This window comes from Notamacropus eugenii, chromosome 1 (assembly GCF_028372415.1).
Source record: "Notamacropus eugenii isolate mMacEug1 chromosome 1, mMacEug1.pri_v2, whole genome shotgun sequence".
In the NCBI taxonomy this organism is placed as follows: domain Eukaryota; kingdom Metazoa; phylum Chordata; class Mammalia; order Diprotodontia; family Macropodidae; genus Notamacropus; species Notamacropus eugenii.
In genome coordinates, this window is record NC_092872.1 from 523,635,363 (window position 1) to 523,654,961 (window position 19,599).

The window sequence follows — 19,599 nt, forward strand, 5'->3', positions numbered from 1 at the left end:
CTGATGATTTGGTGAAAGGTTTGTAGGACTAGAGCTAGAAGGGACCTCAGATGTTATCTAGTCCAGCCCCCTTAGTTAACAGATGAGAATACTTAGGCCCAGGGGGTTTAAGTAACTTGCCCAATATCACAAAAGTAATAATCACCTAAGAAGGGATTTGAAGGCATGCCCTTTGACTATAGACCATGTGTTTTTTTCACTGTATGGTACTTCCCTGTTGAGTTGACAATTGCTATCTGAACTTAGATTTTATATCCATTCTTTGGGATACTGCTTATCAAACTGTTAAAGGAACTTGAATTGGTTGTAAGATACTAAGCCCAACTTCTCCTTCTCTAAAACCAAACCAAACCAAAAACAAACTCAGCAACCAAAAAAACCCTTTTGTGTTTTGTTCATGGCATGATGTATATACCTATAATCCGTTGACACAAGCAGGAGATAGATGGGTACATATTGAACTTCTTGTGACCCTGACTTTGCCATATAGTAAAATGAAGCACAGAAGCATGGTGGTGGGTGAGAAGTGCCCCCTCACTGCCATAGCACAAGTCACTGATCCAGGCTCTTCTGTGAGAACACAGGACTTCCCTTTTCTCAGGAAATATGGTATGGTGGAGACAGGAGAGATCTGGGTTTGAATTCTGCTTCAGATAATTATAATAGGTAACATTTTTATAGTGCTTACTACATGTTAGGCACTGTGCTAAGCACATTACAGTTAATATCTCAGTTGATCCTCACAACAAGCCTGGAAGGTAGGTGGTATTATTATCCCCATTTTAAAGATGAGGAAACTGAGGCAAATAGAGGTTAAATGACTTGCTCAGGATCACAGAGCTTGGAAATGTCTGAGGCTGTTTTTGAAACTTGGATTTTTCTGGCTTTAAGCCTGGCATTCTATCCACTGCACCTACTAATTGCCTAGCCAGGTGACCAGGGGCAACTCTGAGGTCCCTTTCAGGGTTACGTCTATGCTTTTATGATCTATTACGAAATCACAAGTATGTTCGAGAAAATCAAATTCCCACCTTGAAGATGAAGTGAGGATACTAATAACTCCTGCCTGCCGGGGTTGTGAGGATCAAATGAGATAAATATGTCTGAGTCATCTTGCAGACTTTAAAATGCCGCTCTGTAAATATCAACTATTTCTATCATGATTTTGGAGTGATGATAAAAGGAAGATAGTGACGATCAAAAACTCACAGGAAAACGCATGAGAGGTCAGAGCACACCTGAAGTTTTAGGCATTTCTCTGGCGTAGGGGTAGAGCACTCAAACTTCCGTAGCTCCATTTCTCTATGAGAGAGAAGGGTATTGTTATTATTCCTTTGTGCACTGAATGTGATACCTTTATTGATGGTACATAAGACATAACTCTAACCTTCTACTTAGAAGCTTACTACTTACTACCAACTATGGGATGCTTTGGGACAAGGATGTGAATGGGATGTGAAATCCCCAGTACAGGAAAGTAGATTAGGAATGTAGGTTCCCCAGTGATAGATCTCCTTTTTTTTTCACTGGGGATGAAAGTCTGTAACTTTCCACTTTATTCCTTAGAGGTCATGTAGACCATGAAGTTTACTACACAATTGCTATAGCCAAACTCATTGTCATAGCAAGAAATGAAATTGACAGAATGGTTGTTGAGGGCAATACCAGTGCCAGTATCAAAGATAGAAGTGTAGGTATTGCTGTTAAAGTCATAGTATACAATCTGGTCCTCTCTGTAGCCCAGGAAACCCTTCAAGCGTCCTTCTGATGCTTGCTTCACTACTTTCTTGATGTCATCATGATTTGGCAGTTTTCTCCAGGTGGCAGGTCAGATTCACACCAGATACATTGGGAGTAGGAACATGGAAGGCCTTGCCTGTGAGCTTCCCATTCAGTTCAGGTATGATCTTGCCTACAGCCTTAAAAGCACCATTGGAAGCAGGGATGATGTTTTGGGCAGCACCACCTCCATCATGCCACAGCTAAACAGAGGGTCATCTACTGTTTTCTGGGTAGCAGTAATGGCATGAACTGTAGTCATGAGTTCTTTCACGATGCCAGAGTTGTCATGAATGACTTTGGCCAAGGGGGCCAAGCAGTTGGTGGTGTGGGAGACATTATTGACAGTCTTAAGCGAATTATGTTTCTTTTGGTTCACTGCCATCACAGATATTGGGGCATCAACAGAAGTGGCAGACATGATGACCTCCTTGGCTCTACACTTCAAGTGAGCCCCAGTCTTTTTCATGGTGGTAAAAACTCCAGTGGACTCTACAACATACTTGACTCCAGCATCTCCCTCCTGGAAGATAGTAATGACTTTTCCATTGATCACTAGTTTCCCATTCTCAGCCTTGACAATGCCCTTAAACTGGCCATGGGTGGAATTATGTTGAAACATATAAATCATGTAGCTGAGGTCAATGAAGGGGTCATTGATGGCCACAATGTCTACTCCACCTCAGGTGATTACAGTCCTGGTCACTAGGTGCCCAATACAGCCAGTGACTGTCTTGTTTCAGGGATGTGACTGAAGCAGCAGAACCTGGCACTGAGCTTGAGAGAAAAGCCAAAAGCCAGAAGGCTTGTTGTTACCCGTAAAGGTCACATAGAAATTATCAGGGTCATAAAGAGCTGTGTAAATACTGATTACATACTTGTTCCAGTCTTTATTTTTTAATCACAGAACCCTTAGCTGATGGTCAGCAGCTTCTGAAACGAAAATGGAAAGTTTACTTAAAGTTTCAGCGAGCACAAAAGTATTGTTTCAGAGAGCGACTGTTGTAATTAGGATAAGAGACTTTGCTTGATGGAAAAGACAGAAGTATAGCTTTTACAGGATCTGACTTTATCTCTCTCTTCAAGAAACTGGGGATGAATGAATGAATGTATGAATGAATGAATGAAAGAAAGAAAAGAAAGATCAATTTTTAAATGCTTACTATTTGGAAAGTTATGCTAAGCACTGTGCATCCAGGTTAAAAAAGACAAACTAGCCTTTCGTCTCAAGGAGTTTACACTCCAGCTGGGGGAGACAGTAAAAGTCTACCTGCAGTATAGATGGAAAGGTCTGGATTTTTTTTTTTAATTTGATTTGAAATTTAAACACCATATAAAATGGACATTTCCATATACATAGAACAGAGTAAGAGCGCAAAATTGTAGATGTCTTATGTACACAACTTTCTTTTATTTTAAGTATGTAATAAGTTCAACCTGAAGCTCTCCAAGGTATCTTGTCAGTACTTCTTTTTGGTCTTTGTACTATTTTCTTCTCTGCATTTTAAAAAATAGACCTTGATGATCCTCTTTTTTTTTTCCACTACTCTCTCCTTTTCCTCCTTAGTCTCAAACATCTGCCCTGCCTTGGGGGAAGAAAAAGAAAAAGAAAGCCTTTTAACCAGTATGCATAATCAAGCAAAACAAATTCCCACATTGTCTGTGTCTGAAACTATGTCTTATTTTCTGCATCTTAATTCTGTCACCTCTCTGTCAAGAGGAGTAGCTTGCTTCATCATTAGTCCTCTGGAATTATAGTCAGTCATTGCATTGATCAGAGTTTTCAAGTCTTTCAAAATTTTTTTCTTTATAATGTTGTTAATGTATAAACTGTTTTTCTGGTTCTGCTGACTTCATTATGCATCACTTTGTAATGTCTTCCTACGTATCTCTGCGACTGTGAGTTTCTTCCAAAACAATATTTATACACCATAATTTTTTTTTAGCCTTCCTCCAATAGATGGGTACTCCAGAACTGCTATTACAAATCTTGTACATATATGTCCTTTTTTTCCTATCTTTAATTTCTGAGACTATAAGCCTAGTAGTTATATTGCTGGGTCAAAAGGTATGTACAGATTTTAGTGACTTTGTGTGTGTGTGTGTGTGTACATATTTCTAAATTGGCTGAATTCCATAATAATTGGACTGATTCATAGCTTGATTAACAGTACCTGTTTTTCCACTGCCTCTCAACATTTGCCATTTTCCTTTTTTGTCTTTTTTGTGGCACAGTGGATGTAGTGTTAGGCCTACTGTTAGAAAGACCTGAGTTCAAATCTAACCTCACTTATTAGTACTTTGTGGCTGTGTAATCTTGAGCAAGTCACTTAGCTGCTATCTGCCTCAGTTTTCTCATCTGTAAAATGGAGACAATAATGGGATCCAATTTCTAGGTTGTTATAAGAATAAAATGAAATAATATTTTGTGAGGCACATTGCAAACTTTAAAGCACTATACAAAGGCTAGCTTTTATGTATTTATTTTAACCTATATGATACATATTAGGTGAAACATCAGAGTTGCCTTAATATGTGCCAATCACTGCTTATTAGTCATTTGCAGCATTTTTTCATATAGCTATTGATAGCTTAGATGTCTTCCTTTGAAGAAACACTTTTTCCTTTGAATAAAACTGCCTGTTCATATTTGGCAATTTATCTATTGAGGAATGGCTGTTCTTAAAATTTCAGTCAGTTTCTTATATATCTTAGATATATATATATATAGACCTTTATTAGAGAAATGTCCTCCAAAAAAATTTTCCTCCTAGTTAACTGTTTTCCTTTTAATTTTAGCTGCTTTTGTTTTGTTTGTGCAAAAACTTTTTCTGTAGTCAAAATTATTCATTATATCTTCTGTGATTTTTTCTTATCTCTTGTTTGGTTATGGACTCTTTGCATGTCTATAAAATTGAGAGGTAGTTTTTCTTCCTTGCTCCTCTAATATGTTTATGATGCCACCCTTTATGTTTAAGTAATGTAGCCAGAATTTATGTATGTCTGGATCCTGGAATTTTATGATTTGAGTGGAAATATCACAAATCTCAACATTTTATGTTTTGTCTGATGTCTGTTGATTTTATTTAGCATAGTATTAGCTGATACTAGTATGCAAGTTCATCCTGCCCTTTTTTTTCCTGCCGCCATACCAACCCTGGAAGATGTCAGATTTAACAAGTTGCAATATAGGCTGGTTGTAGGTTTAGAACCTATACAACACAGGCCATTTCAAGTCATGTAGGAGAAGTTCACACAACTATTTACTCCCTTCTGCCCACCCTGCTGATTGAGCCTGCTGAGATAACATCAATTTTTTTTCCCATTCATTCCCCTCGTTCAGAAACATATGCCTCTCTGACTGGACTATTGCAGTAGCCTCCTAATTGATCACCTTGCCTCCAGTTTCTCCCTCTTTAATCTATCCTTCACACAACTTCCAAATTGATATTTCTTTTTTTTTATTTTTTTATTTTTTTATTTTGTAATGTTTAACAATCACTGCCATACAATTGTGATTTTATCCCCCCCACCTACCCCCCACTCCCCCCCTCCCTCCCCACGACTGCATACAATTCTGTATAGATTCTACATATACTTTCCTATTGAGTATATTTTCACTATAGTCATGCTATGTAGTCAGACTAAGATAAATGAAAGAAATCGTATAACAAATCAGAACATGATACACAAACACATACACATACACAAACATGATCTGCTACAATATATGAGTGACTTCCATATTTCTCTCTCTGAGTGTGGCAGGCATTTTGCCTTGAGATCCTCCATTGGGATTTTTTTTTTTTTTTGGTAAGAAGTTCTTGTGTTATTACATAAATCTAAGTCTACCAGAAAAAACTCTCACACACTGTGGTTGTTGCTGTGCATAAAGTTCTCCTGGTTCTGCTCCTTTCACTCAGCATCAGGTCATATAAGTCCTTCCAGGCCTCTCTGAAGTCTTCTTGTTCATCATTTCTTATGGCACAATAGTACTCCATTACATTCATATACCATAATTTATTCAGCCATTCCCCAATTGATGGACATCCCCTTGACTTCCAGTTTTTGGCAACTACATAGAGTGCTGCTATAAATATTTTTGTACATGTGGGACCCTTTCCCATTTTTATGATCTCTTGGGGATATAGTCCTAGTAGCGATATTGCTGGGTCAAAGGGTATGCACATTTTCAAATTGATATTTCTAAAACACGGATCTGAATATGTCACAAAAAAATATTCAGTAGTTTCCTTTTCTAAAATAAAATACAAAACCTAAAGCTTAACATTTAAAAAGCCCTATACAATATGACTTCCACCACATTATGATATTATTTCATATTATTACCCTTCAGGTATTTTCCTTTCAATAGCTCTGAGAGGTATAGGATCTGTTTTTCTTCTACTAATTTTTTTCATAGTATGATCTTTAATATTAAGGTCATGTTTCTGTTTATAATGTATTGTGATGTGTGGTGTACTCTGTCTAATTTCTGCCAGCCTACTTTACATTTTTTTCTAGCAGTTTTTACCAGATAAGAAGTTTTTTCCTCAGTAATTTATATTTTCCACTTTGTCAAGTATTAACTCATTGAGTTCTGTTGTTTCTGATTCTCCATTGTTTAGGCTGTTCCATTGATCCATCTATTTTCTATCAATACCAGACAATTTTGATGACTACTGCTTTATAATAGTTTGAGATTTGGAAGTGCTGTTTCTTCTTCATCTCTACTTTATTCAACATTTCCCTTGACATTCTAGATCTTTAGAATTTCTAAGTGAATTTTGTTATTTATCAAGTTCTATAAAGTATTCCCTTGGTAATTTGATTGATATAGCATTAAAAGTGTAAATTAATTTTGGTAATATTGTCATTTTTATTATAGTATCAGGGCCTAGTCACGAGCACCAAATATTCTTCCAAGTTATTAATTTATTCTTTATTTCTTTAAGGAGCATTTTGTAATTGAATCTATACAAGTCTTCTGTGTACTTTGGTAGGGGGTGTCTGCCCCAGCAGTTCAGGGAGCTGCTGCATTGTTGCTAAGGATGTTTATTCCCTAGGTACTGACAATTCAGAACTTTTCTTTGCTGGTGCTACGTGGCCTGGACAAACGTTTGCAGCTTTGGAGCTGGGACCTCTACTGCTTTGGAACAGGGAGGAGGATGGAGGAGGATAAAGTGTGGGGATGAGTTTTGTCGTAAGCTTGTGTCAGGTCTTTGGGTCTGCTAGAGCAACCTCACTGCGGGTAGCCTGGAAGGTGGAGAAGGGTGCTGAGTGAGCATCAGTTCATGGTGTTTTTAAAAATTTTTTATCTTCTTTTGGATACTGAGTGTTCCAGACCATGGAGATAGTTGAAGTTGCTTTATCTTGGGAACATAATTTCTGTTTTGGAGAGGTTTGAGAGGTCCTGGGGATCAGAGAAAATGTCTAATCCTCTTCTCTGGTGTTCTTTGTTTTTTTTTTTTTTTTTTTTTTGTAATAATACTTTAGGGTTTGTAAAATATTTTTAATATAATTTCATTTTTTGTCTATTCACTTTTTTTGTAAATTTTGTAAATTTTTCTTTTTTAACACAGTTCATATCACATGAAGCAATTCCAACTTTTGGTCAGGTGATACTTCTTTTAAAGCATTTACAATACAGACCACAAACGAATTTTTTTTTTAACATTCACTAACTGAGACACAAATAATAATTATGTATGCTAACTTCACAAGCCCTTGACCTCATTGTCTCCACAGTATTACTAAGAATTAAAGGACCCTAACTTATTGTTGTTGGTCTAAAGTCCTAAGCCTAATAGCTTAATTTTAGACTTAACCTCAGATGTTCCCCTACCAACAATCTATAATTTAATAGATCTAGTATTAAGCTTACAAACCTTTTGACTATAGGAAATTGCCACTAAGAGTACTGGTGTTCTTTCTTAATGATTGATGGAGTATTTGGGTGAGAGAGCTGAGCTGTATTGCTTCTCACTGTACCATCTTCCTATTTTTCTGTTATATATGTCAATCAATTTTCTATGTACCTGGGATATCAAAATTTTATCACATATTTGTTGCAAAGATTTTTTCCTCCAGTTAACTACTTCTCTTGTTTTACATGCATTGACTTTGTTCCCACAAAAGTTTTTTAATTTCAGGTAAACCAAATTTCCTATTTTACCTTTACCCCTTGATTAGTTAAGGATTTCTCCTTTTTATTCTTCTCTACTTTTTTTTTTTAATGATGTGACCTTTTATATTTAGGTTGTGTATCTATTTTGGGCTTATTGTGGTATGGCAAAAATTATTCAGTGTGAACCTAATTTTTGCCAGATTGCTTTCCAGTGTGTTGAATAGGGAGTACTTACCCCAATTATATCACTGTCCCTTGAGTTTACTCCTTTTAGCTTCATTTTTGGTACCTTAATTTTTTTCTAAATTAAAAAAAAATCTAAATTACAATAGTTTGAAATTTAAAAAAAGTTTTGCTAAGCTTTAAAAGCAGAATGCCTTTGTTAGCATCTTACAGTCAGCTACTCTGAGACATACCTATGATAAAATTCCTTTATGAATTTTTTCTTTTGTGCATCTCTCTCACATTCCATTTCTTTTTTTGAAACTTTTAATATTTTATTTTTCTTCAGTTACATGTAAAAACAATTTTAACATTTCTTTTTAAAACTTTGACTTCCAAATTTTCTTCCTTCCTTTCTCCTCAGTCTCCACCCACCATTGAAAAGGCAGTCAGTTCATATAGGTTATATATATGTAGTCATTACATTTCATTTCATAAGAATTCAGAGTCAAGGATTCTATCTTAATGATTTTCTTTAGCAAATCTAGTGCTTTTACTTTTTCAGAGTTACGGTCAAATGTAAATCATTCATTTTCTACTTTTGCACCATAATAAAACTGAGAATGCCTCTAATTTTCATGTTATTAGCAATGTCATGTGTCATAGGTACATTCATTACCAGCTATTACTAGTAGTTCTGATAGGCTGTGGAATTCTTCTCTAAAAGATTCTTACAGTTGCATTATGAATGATCCACTAGTACCCATGTATAACAGTATTTGTAACTATAGCTCTAACTAGCTTTTACATGGATTATTTATATTACACATATTAAAATGCACTGCTTATTTCAAGAAATGCTTTCTGCTTCTTCAGCATGTATGGGGTCTCATGGGGAAAGGCAGTGATATTTCTATATAAACTCCCTAAAACAAAAAAGTCATCTTGTAAGCAAGCCTCCTAATAAATCAAACTTACTTATTCTGGGAAATTTTAGATTATCTCAGTGTCCTAAATTAGGAATACTTACAGTTCATGTGGAAATTAAGTTCATACAAGAAGTTAAAAAGCATTTATTAAATACATATTCCATATTGCTGTGCACTTAAATTCTACTCTTTGACTTTTCCAATGACTTTAATGAATTTCTTTGTAAAAAAAAAAAAGCTAGGATTGCAAGTGCCTGTGTATGTGTTCATATTATACTCACACACATATACACACATCCATTATTTTCAATCATATGTACACAGACACCTGAATGTATACACATTTACCTATATGCATTCGTATGTGCCTATTAATAGACATGGTACTGTTGCATTTCAATTACATGATTCTCTTGATCTTTTTTGACTCTTTACCATCAATATCCCCTTTCAAACTTTTATCCTTTTTATCATCATTTCTGCTTTAAAGGACTATGTCCCTAGGGAAATAATGGTCCTGCTTCCATTTGTTTTTATACTTCTTTATATGTACCAGTTGCCGTATCTCACTCTGGACTTTTTCTGAATGCCGATGTATGGTACATAGGTTCTTAAAATGTGATTTAAGAAGTTTTTGAAATGATGCAGTCTCAACAAGTTCTGTGTCAAAGTAGGCAGAAGAATCAGGTCTATAGATACTTATGTCATACTTACATGACCCAGAAGATTTCCATTCTATAATTTTTAAATACTCTACTACCCTTCATTGGGATTCTGAACTCCTTAGGCTTAATATCTCTGCCCCTCAGCTAGTCTTTTCAGGGCAAGTTGTCTATCTGCACAGATTGTTACATATGTGGACCGTTACATATGGCTTGACCCTATATCTTATTAACAGAGTTAAGATCAGACTGGATGGAGCAAAAAATCCAAATTGTATCATATAAAGGGTTCAGTGGTATACTCCTTCTGTTAGACTTCCTGGCTGATTTCAGTGAATTGAGTAGTGTTTGAAGTCTTAATACTAACTACATGATTATAAGATAAAGTAATGAGAATGCTAAAGTATACTAAGCCCAATCATATAGTCACAGAACCCACTCTCTAGAGCCAGAGATCAGTCTTGCCATCAGTAAAGGTTAGTGTGATCTCCCACCTATTGTCCCTGGACTTGATAAGTAATGTGTGACTCGGGGTCATTGGAGACTTCCAGCTGGTTTTGTACACTATGAGGGGATGATCAGATAGTGATGAGATGCTCTAGCTTTAGGTAATGCATTCCTGCCCTTGTCTAAATACTTCCAGTTTTATTCTTAGCCTCATTGTTCTCACTGGAATAGGCCTGAGTTTTTAGTTTCTTCTGTATGGACTGTCACAAAATTGTGACAGTTTTTGTAAATTAAAGCTGTGTAACGAATAGTTTTTTTTTAATCTGCTGTGCTGCCTTTCTAAATTTGACTTCATCCTTGTGCAAGTAGTGTGAGGCAGAAAATCATAGGTGCGTGCCCATTAGGGGTTCAATAGGGTAAAGTGCTTTGGGCTTAATTTGTTGGTATCAGGGTTTTTTCCTAAACTCATATGAAATTCTTGTGTTCTAGACAGGGGTTAGAATCCAAAGTTTGAAACAGTAGGGCAAAAAAAAATAAAAGAATAAAGTACATTTCAGTGTCATAAAAATTCAGCCTAACTTTAGCCCCTTCCTTTAATATGAAAGCACTCTAATCTCAGTAAAGATTTTCTGATCCTCTAATACAGGAGAGGGGACCAGATTCTCTTGTACTCCCTGCATGTGTTGGTGAATCCCTTAATCCTGTGGCGGGGGTGGGGGCAGAAGGGTACATTGGGGGGGATCTGAGGTTAGAGTACTCATCCTCCATGGCTTGGCTATGTTTCCTCAGTGGCCAGTTCTTTCTGACCCTGTCTCCTATTGTGCCCTCTTTTTTTATAATAACTGCTGGACCCCTCCAGGCCCAGAAGAGGAGATATTCTCCAGGAGTCCAGGTACTCAATTCTTGACACACCATTCCCATTCCTCATCGCCATGTATGTCCCTTCAACATTTGGTCTTGTATCGAATTTGTGTTAGTGTCCCAGGCACCACTAATTCTTGGCCTTGTTTTGAGGCACAAACCTGCATGTTGACTTTTGACAACAAGCTCTAGCTGGGATGCTTACCAGACAAAATACGGCATGTTTTATGTTTCTGTAACCATCTCATCATCTCTGCCTCTCTTCATCTCCAGATTTGTCTTGTTCTGGAGTGAATATCCAACCATCTCTATTCAAAGAATTGCTAATAGAAATTTTGTTGAATTGCTTAGGTGTTAAGCTAATAGCGTCTTTTCAACTTTTTTTTGAGGTCAGGGACTGACACATCTTATTTGTTAGGAACCTAGCAGTGTTTGCATTCTGTGGGGGAATCTTGTGGGTAGAATTATTTATGAATAAGATTTAAAAGGGATTGAGACAACAGAGGGTTTTCATTAATAAGATATTGTCAAACTGGGTAATAACTCAGCAACACTAGCAGGACTGTCTCTTAATCTGAATTCCTTTAATATCTTCTAGTATTAAAGTTGGAAGGAATTATCTTAAATAAGAACAGTTTCCATGAATAATTTGTCAATCAGCTGTCAGATACTTTTGAATATCTGCTACTCGAGTAGATGTGATTGGTGATGCCAAGAGATGTAAAGCACAATTCCTGCCCTTAAGGAGCTTACAGTCAAATCAGAAAGACAAATCATACTATTTGTATGACAAGTCACACCAGGTTAGCATAAAAAGTACTCAAAGCAATGTTGGCTGAAGTGATTTTTCCAGTGAAGGACTCTAGTAGGATTGAGGATTTGGAACCTCTCTGTTACCAGTTCAAATTCATCTCTCTTTGGGGACAAGTTGAGGTTAGTGCCATGAAGTCGGGTGATCTTTCCCTCTTACAATAGGAGTTTGTACCTTGATTGGCTTCCTAAGCATGGGAATGGGGAAGTTTATTATGATGATACCCTCTTTTGTTTGCTGCAAGGTTATATGGCTCCTGCTTCTTGTATCTGCATTTCCCATTGTTCTAGGTGTTTATGTGCACATGTGCTTCCATGTATTCCTTAAAGATCTCTGCCAGTATGGTCTTCTCTTTCCCCCATTGTTTCTCCAGCGGGTGTTCCCATATGTCTCAGCCATGGTGAGCAACGGCTCCCTCAGCTATGACCATGAGCGGGATGGTAGGCCCACAGAATTGGGTGGCTGTACAGCCATGGTTCGAAATCTCAACCATGATACGTTCCTGGTGATTCGCTATGTCAAGAGGCGCCTGACGGTGAGTCCCCGTCCCTGACAGGTTGACTTTGGAGAAAGTAAGTGTGGGCTATATCTCTTCTTTTTCTGTGTTGTTTTTTTTCTTCTTGGCAGGGCCCTCAATTCATCCCTTTTGTCTTTTTCTAGATTATGTTGGACATTGATGGCAAACATGAATGGAGGGACTGCATTGATGTGCCTGGAGTCCGCCTACCTCGAGGCTACTTCTTTGGTACATCTTCTGTCACTGGAGATCTCTCAGGTATGTCACAGGAATTCTTTTCTACCTAAATTTGGGTCATATATGTATACCCACCCTTTGATGAGATTCTTTTTTTTTTAATTTAATATTTCTTCCCCCAATTACAGTAAAAACAGTTTTAACATTCTTTTTTTCAAATTTTGAGTTCCAATTTCTTCCTCTCTCTTTCCTCCCCCCTCATTGAAAAGGCAAGCAAGTTGACATAGGTTATACATGTATAGTCATGCAAAACACATTTTTCTTCAAGTCATACTGTGAAAGAAAACACAAACCAAAAAAAAAAACACCAAGAAAAATAAAGAAAGTGAAGAAAAAGTGTCTTGAGTCTGCATTCAGGCACTACTATTTCTGTCTCTGGAGAACCTTTCTTCATACTTTACAGAATCTTTCTTCATAAGTCCTTCAGAATTGTCTTGGATCATGAATAGCCAAGTTATTCACAGTAGATTACTTGATGAGATTTCTAAGAGGGGTAGTTCAAATTTTTGTATGATTTGGGAAGGCAAATACAGAGAGATATCTTCTTCTCTCTTGCTTTCCTACATCCAGAGGCCAGTTCAGTTTTAGGTGACTCTGGTCATTAAAGTCCTGGATGAGTATTGTTCATTCTGGAGAAGCTAAGAAATCTGGCCTGGTTTGCATTATTCCTGGTAAAGGAATAATTGGTAGATCAGGTTGATTGTGTAAAAGAGAATTGTCTTTCCTTATTAAAATTTACCTCCATCTATACTTTGAACCTATTCTTCCATAGTTCCTTTAGGCCTTCTCTCCTCCAACTATCTCTTTAATATCTCCTTCCTCAAAGGCTTTCTTTCTTCTACCTTCAAATATGTTCAGGTCTCCTCAAAAAAAAAAAAACCTCACTAGATCTTACTATCCATTTTACTTAATGTTCATTCTCTCCTTTCTCTCTTTTTCTTTATTATTTGAATATATCCACCCCTTCTGTCTCAGCTTGCTATCTGTTAATTATCATTTTAACCTCTGTAGTCTAGTCTGGCTTTTGTTTCTGCCATTCTACTGACACTGTTATCTTAAAGATGACTGATGAACTTCGTGCCAATTTTAGTGCTCTTTTCTCAGCCTATGCATCCTTCTTAACTATTTTACAGCACTTAACAACTGTTGACCTGTTATTTTTTCATAAAATTATCTTTTTCAGGCTTTTATGCATGTTCCTTTTTTGTAACTAAATGAAGAATCAAATACTTGTATTCATTTTCAATATAGACTTTTCCTTGAAATCTTCTCCTTTGGTTTCTGTGGTACAAAACTTTCCTGGTTCTCCTGTTACTTCTGTGTTTTTCTTCTCCTTCTCCTCCTCTTTTTTCCTCCTTCGTTTAGTTCATAGTTCCATGTTCTGTTTATTTTTCTTATATGTGCACCTTCCTCTTATGACCTTCAAGAAGGTCCTGCTTTTGATACCTGTTAGAGACATGAGGGTGATGCTGGATTATCAAAGGCTGTAGCTGTGAAGCATAGGTTCTTATTTTTGTTTAAAAAAAATTTTTTTTTAATTTTCAGTTCTAAATTCTCTCCCTCTGTCCCTTCCGTCCATTAAGAAAGCAAAAATACAATATGCATTATACATATAAAATCATGCAAAACATTTCCACATTAGCCATGTTTCCAAAAATAGGAACAAGGAAAAAAATTATCCTTCAACCTACATTTAGATTGAGCAATAGTTCTCTCTGGAAGTGGATAGCATTTTTCATCATGAGTCCTTTAGAATTTTTGTGAATCGTTGTCTTGATCAGTAGTTAAGTCTTTCATAGATCAGCAGTGCAACATTGCTGTTTCTAGAACACAGGTTCTTCTGGAAAGTTCTGCCAACCCAGAAAGGCTTCAGGTATGATTTTGACAACAGATTGGAGAGGACTAGCCAGACCAAATACAGTAAATACATTATATTGATCATGGCAGCCCATGGAAAAAAGAAAAAAATTTTAAATGGCCCTCAGTCCTCTGTAGTTCCCATCCAGCAGTTATAATAGCAGAGAAAAAAGAGAAGGGGACAGAGGATGGCAAGAATAACATAGTTTTAAAATGATCATATAAAAATTGACCATTCTTGCTTTAAATATGAAATCACTGGACAGTGATCAACAAATTGGAGTGTTATTAGAGGAACCAAACCATATTGTAATTGACATTTTGATGGAACCAGAGGACATAAGGAATTTGCATCTCAGTGTAAAAAAGGCCAGCAGGTACTTTTGAGTCATAATGCTAACTAATATTTATGTAGCATTTGCAGTGTGCCAGGCACTGTGATAAACACTTCATACTTATTCTCTCATTTGATCCCAACAACAACCCTGGGAGGTAGGTGCTATTATTATCCCCATTTTACAGATAAGAAAACTGAGGCAAACAGAAGTTAAGTAACTTGCCCAAGGTCACATAGCTAATAAGTATCTGAAGCTGAATTTGAACTTAGATCGTCCTGACTCCAGGCCCCAGCTTCTATCCATTGGGCCACCAGCTGCCTTTCTTTAAAGACACAAATAAAAAAAGTTGGTTTCATTGCATCCTTTAAAGTGACAAGAAACATTTTTTTCATGGAGACATTTGGTTATCTTGCCTTTCATTTCTTTTGTTTAACCTAAACAAAAAAGACCAATGTGGAGATAACTGTAGTTTGTTAACTTTTGATCCAAACCATGAAGAAGCAAAGAAATTCTATGAACATGACAATATTCTTCAGAGTTCAACATACATGGTAATATTTGTTAACTTCATTGCAAGGTAGGCATAAGGGAGATCATAAAAAATTTTTTAAATGGTTCATTGTTAAGAAATAAAAAACTAAGGTTGATAGATAATCAGAAACCCAGAAGAACTGATTATTGTGAGTACTGAACAATATCCCCACCCCCAAAAAGATTAACTATGTTTTAATAGACAAGAAATCAGTGGTTACTGATGTATCATTTCTAAATCATATCTCAATGTAGTCAGATGATTGACTAGTTGGAACAAAAGTCAAAGTTAACAGCAAAACAGAAGATATTATGAAGGTGAGCAAAAAGACACTATATATGTGATAAAATAACTATAACCCGACATATTCAAAATAGACTTGATGCTGAAAAAGAGATTATTTTAATTATCATCATTTTCTACAATTTAGCTAACATAAAGCAATTACCATGATGAAGATGCCAAAAAATCCCAGAAATCACTTCAACTAATAAACACACTTGATTTCCTTGCCAAGTAGAGATGTGGCAGCCATAGCATCACTGGTTTAGTATTTAAACTCATTCATAAAATGTTGTAGAAGAGAACAGAGGAAAATTGTAATATCACCACAAATCATTGAGATGAGCAAAGGAGGGAAAAACAGTTCTGCAGAAAGCTTGGCATGTGGCCCATCTAAACCAGATCATCCCGGAAGAAACTGTAAGGGAGACAAACAAATGAAAAATAGAACAAATCTGCCAGAATTTCTCTAACAAACTTTTCTTTTATCAGTGATAGTGGTTTCGCCGTATTTAGCTTTAGTCCTCATAGTGAGGAAAGGACACTAACGATAAAGATAGGAAGAACAGCTGGACCACACCACATAGAGTAAAAAAGTAATCATTTTGAGTTGAGGCAGCCCAATTTTTTTTTCTGTTTTTTTTAATTCTAATTTTTAAATTAATTTATTTGTTTTCCGTTTTCAACAATCACTTCCATAAGTTTTCAATTTTCTTCCCCTCTCTCCCCAAGACGGCATGCAATCTTATATGGGTTCTACACATACATTCTTATTAAACACATTTTCATGTTAGTCATCTATTTTCAAAAGTATCAGTTTTATAAGATACATAGAAGAAAAGAAGATACTGAATGATTAGAAAAAAATGACATATTGACAAAGTGATTTAGAAGATATCAGTAACTCACAAACTAAATGCCTACTTTCTCATATCATATTTACAGAAATACTCATGGGAATGATCTACTCATGTATTGAGTGTATTCTTGAAAATACAGGCAACAGGCTTTTGCAAACTGTTTTCTGTAACATTACATCTTCACAGTTGACTGTGGAAAGGAATAGACTTCCCTGTGTGCATATTTTAATTTTTTTAAAAGGCATCTCAAAAGTGAAGTAAAATGCAGCCTTACAGATACTCCTCCAACAATGTGTGATGCATTTAATATCATGCAAGCTTCTTTAATAGATGCAAACATTAGAGACAACTTTGTTCTAACATCATCAAATAAAAAGGGACATGTACTTTTCTAATTTTTTAATTTAATATTTTATTTTCCCCAGTTACATGTAAAACCATTTTTAATGTTAATTTTTAAAATTTTTAGTTACAAATTCTCTGCCTCCTTTCCTCATCCCCCTCATTGAGAAGGCAAGCAAATTTGATATGCTATACATGTGCAATCAGGACACGTATTTTTCAAAGAAGTAGTCACCATGATTATAGAGCAGGGGTTCTTAACCTTTTTTTTTGTTATGGATCATTTTTGCAGAAAAGTCTTTAAAGGCATAAAATAAAATACATTACAATTATAAAAGAAACCGATGATATTAAAATGGTTATTAAATTTTTTTTAAAAGTGAAGTCAAGGTCACAGATCCTGGGTTAAGAACCCTTATGATAGAGCAGTGGTCTCAAACTTAAATAGAAACAAATTTCTGTTCCTAGCATATTAATTTAGAAAACCCACAAAATAGCATTATCTGTATTGTACTGTATTTTTATTTATTTTGTTATACTTGTTAATAATATAATCTGGTTCAACTGCACTGCCTCAGATTGACACCTCTCTTGTAGAGGATATCTTTCACAGTGTCTCCACTCACATTTAAATTGTAGAAACCCCAGTTTCCTTACAAAGTACAGCTCAGGTACTACCTTCTGCATAAGGCCTTTTTTTTTTTTTTTTAAAGTAGTAGTATTTTAAGATCCAGAAAACCATAGGGCTTTCTTGCCAAAATTGTTGGTCATTCAAAAAAGAATGACTTAACAATCCACATAGGAAAACTTAAATGGATAAAAAATGCTAATTTTCTGGAAGATGAGATATAATTGGATAGGCAGTCCATTGAGTTATTAGTATAACTATATCTTGGATAAGCACTGTAGATGACCAGTGAACACTTAGAATATCACACACTTTTAATGCTTTGATTTGTTCCTTGTTATGTTAGCTTCTTCTCTCCAGCTTGATTATAAGCTTTTTGAGGGTAGAATCTTAGAATTTTTGAGTTGGAAGGGACCTTAGTGCCCAAATACACAAAAAGGAGTATCTCCTATATCGTACCTGACAAGTGGTCATGAAGCTTTTCCTTGATGACCTCTAATGAGACAGACAACTATCTCCCAGGCAGTTCACTTTTGTGTAGCTCCAATTGTTAGGAAGTTTTTCTTCATATTAAATCTATCTATCTTCTTTATCACTTTTACACATGGTTGCTCTGGGGCCAGGCTGAACTAGTCTAATTCCTCTTCCCTATTACAGTCTTTCGGGTACTTGGATACAATTTATCTTCTCCTTCTTGAGCCTTCTCTTTTCTGAGTAAACATCTTTCATCAGAATCTCTTGACATGTACTCAAGGTCTTTTATTTTTATGTTTGCCCTCCTGTGAATTTTCTCCTGCTTATTGGAATGTTTCCTGAACATGGCAAAAACCAGTAATCAGTTGAACATTTGTGAAGCTTCTCTTGTGTGACTGGCATTGTGCTGGACTATGGCGGTGCAAAAACCAAAAGTGAAATAACCCTTGCTCTTCAAGAGTTTATATTCTTTTGAGGGACAAAGAGAGAGAGAAAGAGACAGAGAGAGGGAGGGAGGGAGGGAGAGGGTAGGAGGGAGGGAGGGAGAGAGAGAAAGGTAAGGAGAGAGAGAGAGAGAGGGAGAGAAAGAGAGAGTGTGCAAAATAAAAGTATTTAGAATAAAACCAAGCTACTGAGACAGCAATAGCAATTGGCCGGATGGATCACCTGACTCTTGAAGGAATGATGAATCCCCTTAGGCACAAGTGAGAAGGGAGAATATTCCAAGCATTAGGGACAACTGAAGTAAAGGCAAGGATCGGAGTGCTTGATGTCAAAAATAGAGAAGAGCAGTTGGACTGAACCATAGAGAAATAACATGGAAGAGTAAGGCATTAGGAGGTTGTAAAGATAAGTTAGGGCTAGGTTGTGAATGGTTTTAAAAGCCAGAGGAATCTTTCTTATTCTGCCTGAACACTCAGTTCATTATTATGTTTATGGCTAGCTGAGAAGCTTGGGTTGACACTGTTGAGTGCTGATTGAATTAACCCTTGTCCAATCTCAGTTCAGCACAGCAAAGCCCCGTACTCTCTGGGCTGCTCCTCTGATAGTTTTTCAGATTACATCTGATTCAGGCTACATTCATACTTTCCAGGAGTATTTTAGAACAGTAGACTCTCCCTGGGTCTCTTGTGGTTTAAACCTTTTACTTGTTGTTGGCGTCTCATTGGCTTTGGGTTCTCCAAACACAGTAGTGTGCTCTTTTACTCCATAGGTCTTTCAGTCTCAATACACTTTACTTCTCCCTGCCTTTATAGGTTGACAACTAGATGCTCTTCCTAGTTGGTAGAAATGTCAGAATACAAATTTTCTATTTTATTTGTCCTGATGAGACTTCGTCCTAAGTTTGACGGTAAGAGTGATCTTGTCAAATTGGTTTTTATGTTAATCCCTCAACACGTTGCTACCTGGAGAAGTGCCTCTTCCGGAAGATTCTCATTGATAATTTATCATGCAGGGGATTATTAAAAGCCACCAGAAAGGCTGAATTATTGGCTTCTCACTCAGCTGCACCAACTCTTGGTGTCAGAATTCTTTTAGAAGCATTTCCCTAGGTATTGTTTTTATTTTAACTTTATAAAACTTATTTTCTCTCCTCACTTTTGAAAAAAAGAAAAAGAAAGCCATTGTAACAAATATATACGATAACAGATTTTCATGATGGTCATGTCTAAAAACGTATGTTTCATCCTACACCTTAAGTACAGCTTTATCATTGTTTCCCTGGAGTTGTGGTTGTTTATTATTACTTCATT

At 36.2% G+C, this 19,599-nt stretch overlaps 1 protein-coding gene across 3 annotated transcripts in view; it reads left to right on the forward strand.

Annotated features, from left to right (window-relative positions):
• LMAN2L (lectin, mannose binding 2 like) overlaps window positions 1-19,599 on the forward strand; it is a 35,557-nt gene that overhangs the window by 13,235 nt on the left and 2,723 nt on the right. For all 3 annotated transcript variants that reach the window (XM_072633806.1, XM_072633807.1, XM_072633808.1), the window contains 2 exons: window positions 12,152-12,313; window positions 12,439-12,553. In XM_072633806.1, coding sequence (XP_072489907.1) covers window positions 12,152-12,313; window positions 12,439-12,553 — 277 coding nt within the window. The remainder of the gene's footprint in view (window positions 1-12,151; window positions 12,314-12,438; window positions 12,554-19,599) is intronic.